This window comes from Musa acuminata, unplaced genomic scaffold, assembly GCF_036884655.1.
Source record: "Musa acuminata AAA Group cultivar baxijiao unplaced genomic scaffold, Cavendish_Baxijiao_AAA HiC_scaffold_1083, whole genome shotgun sequence".
Taxonomy (NCBI): Eukaryota; Viridiplantae; Streptophyta; class Magnoliopsida; order Zingiberales; family Musaceae; genus Musa; species Musa acuminata.
In genome coordinates this window covers 1-3,820 of record NW_027021297.1, presented here as the reverse complement: position 1 = coordinate 3,820, position 3,820 = coordinate 1, and the positions used below count along the sequence as shown (strand labels likewise).

The 3,820-nt window shown below is 37.7% G+C and overlaps 1 protein-coding gene across 1 annotated transcript; it reads right to left on the bottom strand.

Annotated features, from left to right (window-relative positions):
• Positions 1 to 2,065, bottom strand: LOC135666319 (PLASMODESMATA CALLOSE-BINDING PROTEIN 3-like). The gene is made up of 4 exons (XM_065177925.1): positions 1,831 to 2,065; positions 1,273 to 1,512; positions 1,151 to 1,184; positions 1 to 558 (listed from the first exon to the last, which is right to left on the bottom strand). Exons 1-4 carry the CDS (start codon positions 1,883 to 1,885, stop codon positions 315 to 317), a joined length of 573 nt encoding a protein of 190 aa, XP_065033997.1. The 5' UTR covers positions 1,886 to 2,065; the 3' UTR covers positions 1 to 314.
• Positions 2,066 to 3,820: the final 1,755 nt, after the last annotated feature.

Genomic DNA, 3,820 nt, shown 5'->3' with positions numbered 1-3,820 from the left:
TTGCAGACATAACCTACATAAATTAAAATATACTAACCATTCAATTAACATAAAAGGGAGTTGTGATCACCTAATGAACTGGTATTAATAAATCACTACCTGCATGAAGAAATACATAAAGAAAGCTTACACCCAAAAGGAATCAAACCTTCTTTTTGTTGCCACTAAGCAACAAAAACTAGTGATCTGGGAGAATGTCTCTGGATGGATCCTTCAACCACCACAAAGTCCACATGACTGGTGGAACCTCATCCATCCATCAGAAAACTCTCACTTTCTCAAAAATCTGAACCCTGTCAAGTCTAGATGTGGACTCATACCCTCAGTAGAATCAAGGATGACAGCAAGAGAAGTGAAGGGAGAGAGGCCACTCCTGCCTTTGGAAGCATGCCCCCATGGCTGCCATCTATGCTGCTGGTAGTGCCTGAGGGTCCAAGTCCTCCCAGCACACTTGCAGTACTCCCTGTGGTGCCTGTGTTTGGGGTGAAGGTGGTAGGAGTTGTGGAGTTTGGGGTGGTGGTGCTTGTGCTTGTAGGAGTGCTTGATGTTCCTGTAGCACTGACACAGAGAAAAAAAGGAATGGAAGAGAAACAATGTCTGGATCAAAAGAACAACAAGCACTATAAATCTAGCACATAAAGGCATGCTAAATCAATAAAATCTTTGCATAAGATCTTGGGACTGTAGTTCTCCACTTTCACCATAAACTGAAAAGCAATAAAACAATTCCTGCCTTAAAAGAAAAACACCAATTACTTATAAATGATCAGATGCCAGAGGAATTATGCAAAAGCAAGAGATTTATTTGGTAAATCAAACAAGAGAATAATATGATGAATTAGATTCTGTTCCATAGCCTCAATAGATAGGTGGAGAGGATTTAAAAAGTCACAGAAGATGGTTCATTATTCCATTGTGATAAGATTGGGTGGATGAATGGAAAAGCTAAAGATGGGTGGCAAGGAAAAGAACCAAAAAGAAAGCCACACCTTTTGACTCCTCCAACCATCAAATATTTAAAGGACAATTTTACATTTCTCTGGACTTAACAACAACAAGCAAAGTAAAACTCTTTTGTACTTAAAAGCAGGTGTTAAAATTCTTTGAGAAAATAATAGCAATCTTTTGTACCAAATTCAAGAGGAAGTACCTGGGAGTTGCAGGATATGTGCAACCATTTCCCCCTGCAAAATCAAAGACAATGTGGATTTCTCCTCTTCAAGTGGCAAACAATAATGTAAACAATATGTATCATAGGGGAGATTTAATCACCTGGATCTGTGGAGGTAAGCATGGTTGTGCTTGCAAAGTCACAGGCTCCTTGGGCCTGACCCTTCCTCTGGTAGTAGCTATTAGCAGCAAAAGAGCAATGAGCAAGCACTGTGTTGGGGTTGTAGCATGCCCCATTTTGTTGGATGGGTGTGCAGTCTGCCCCACCTCCACAAGCATAGTCTAGTGCCTTTTGCAGAGCAGTGTTACTAGCATCAGACCGGCAGACACACCAAGCAGCATCTTCCACAAGAAATAAAGAGTTGACAAAGTAGATTTCAGTTCATGTATTGGGTTGCAAATGACCAGAGGGACTGACCATAAACACCAAATGAAGTTGTACAGGCAAGGAAATTAGATTTGGCCTAAGAGGAGAAGAGTCGAGAAGAAACAAGTTGTGACTATAACAACCTTAACTAATTAACCAATCTAATAGAAGAGTATTATAAGATGGAAAGAAAAACATCATTCTGCCATTCGATTCATATGAGACCATAAACGTAAAAAACAGACAACAAAAAAGGGAGCAAGATATCAACGAAGCAGAATCCTAAAGCTGACCTGAACCACCAAAGATTGTGATTGTGATTACGAGGAACAGGAAAACAGCAGCCATTACTGTGGAGAACGAAGCAAGGGATTTGCAAAAAAGCAATGAGCTTATGAGCACTCCAGAGAGTATCACCAAGCTCAGAGAGAGAGAGAGAGAGATGATAGTTTTTGAACGAGTGACGGTGGCGTCCTTGCTTGGGATGGTAGATGGAAGTATTTATTTACCTGTCACAATTATTTACTATTCTGCCTCTTCTATGCGATTGTGTACTTTTGTCAGTTGGGCTATATGTTTTAGATTTTGGTTGTAGCATGGCCGTATGAAAGATAGTAAACCCAGGTTGGGGCTTGCGTTAGGTTTAAACCGCTACGAGGCATTGGATGTGAGGTCAGGGTAAGCCTAGTGTTGTGCTGTCAATGTGAGCTGAACAGTACACATCATATGTGGTTTGGCATCAGAATTTGGAGTTTGCAGCTGCTCTAGGTAGGTAAGCTCATCTTTTTTTTCTGCTCAAATGTGACGCCTGTCCTACTTTCTAGATTATTCTTGTTCTTCTGGAACAAACAATACTTTATTAAGAGAAAAGTAAGACAGGTTGATTAAGTTTAATGGTGCAATGAGAGATAAAGGGAGACACTCGTTTTACAATACTTTATAAAGAGAACTAATTTCTCTTTAATTTAATTAGAGATGTCTTGTATAAAACTCAATAGCTAAAAAAATATTCATATGGATGACTGCCATTAGTTCTGAAATACACTTGTTTTATTGTTGAACGAAGAAGATTTTTTTTTTTTTTTTGCAGAAAACAACTTGCAGAAGGTTATTATATGTCGTGAAAATTCTGAGTAACTAAAGTTGGAACTTATCACACTAGACATATTGTAAGCAAATCAGTATCCAGCTTCTAGCATAGTTGTAAACTCCTCTTTCTTTGATTCCAGTACAATGTAGCATTCAAACTTATCTAGCTTATTTACATGGCTGTGAATCCTTTTGCATGCTGTTTTGTGCCTTTGCAGGCCTGACTTGTTTCTCATTTGGAGCACAAGACTCATGATTCAAAAAAGGAAATGCACATTTTTGTCGGTCAGTTGTTGCCTTGTTGGGTTATTCTAGTCACTGCTTTACTACTGCTTACTTTTACCCCAACCAACCTTAGTCAAAACATGGGAAACAATTTCTTGCATATGTAGAAATGGTTTTAAATTCACATATAAGGAGGAGGGGAATTGAGGCAGAAGGTGATGGTGAAACCTTGGATTAAAGTTGTTATTCATATGAGAGATACTAATTAGGACTTGGATAAAGATGAAGCTCATAGGCCTAGTGATTTAGCCCGAGATAACAACAATTTCTTGCATCTCTAGAAATGGTTTTAAATTCACATATAAGGAGGAGGGGAATTGAGGCAGAAGGTGATGGTGAAACCTTGGATTAAAGTTGTTATTCATATAAGAGATACTAATTAGGACTTGGATAAAGATGAAGCTCATATGCCTAGTGATTTAGCCCGAGATAACAACAAAAGATGGTAGATACATGAGTTTCGCGGAATTAGATTGGCATAGTTACATGTAAATACTAAGTGTTCATCAATTTGACTTGGTGAAATTGATTGATTCGACGTGATTTCTATTTTGACTGTTGTCATAATCCGAAATAAAAGAGTCATTGGGTATTTAGTAGTTTGACAAATGAGAAATTTTTTCAAACGTGTCTCTTATCTTACTTTAATTTGAGTGCAAAAAGATGTTTGCATCGTGCTTTTTGCAAAAGATTTTTGTTTGGGGTTTATGTGATAGAATCATATAAATGATCATTAGGGGCATCGATTGGATTCCATGCATCATGTCATTAGGAGACAATAATACTCGTATCACATAGTGATAATATTCTTAAATTATTCTTAACCTTATTTTAGTACAATTTTTTTTTTCTTTCAATGACATGATCTACCGCTGTAACTATTTTTATGAATCTATTTAGGATAAAGGA

What these genes read in the sequence shown, in the direction of transcription:
- LOC135666319 (XM_065177925.1), bottom strand. Translation starts at nt 1,885, where the DNA reads ATGGCTGCTGTTTTCCTGTTCCTCGTAATCACAATCACAATCTTTGGT. An exon ending in CACAATCTTTGGTGGTTCAG is followed by an intron (nt 1,513 to 1,830) that starts GTCAGCTTTAGG and finishes TTCTTGTGGAAG; the next exon opens with ATGCTGCTTGGTGTGTCTGC. An exon ending in GCTTACCTCCACAGATCCAG is followed by an intron (nt 1,185 to 1,272) that starts GTGATTAAATCT and finishes TTGATTTTGCAG; the next exon opens with GGGGAAATGGTTGCACATAT.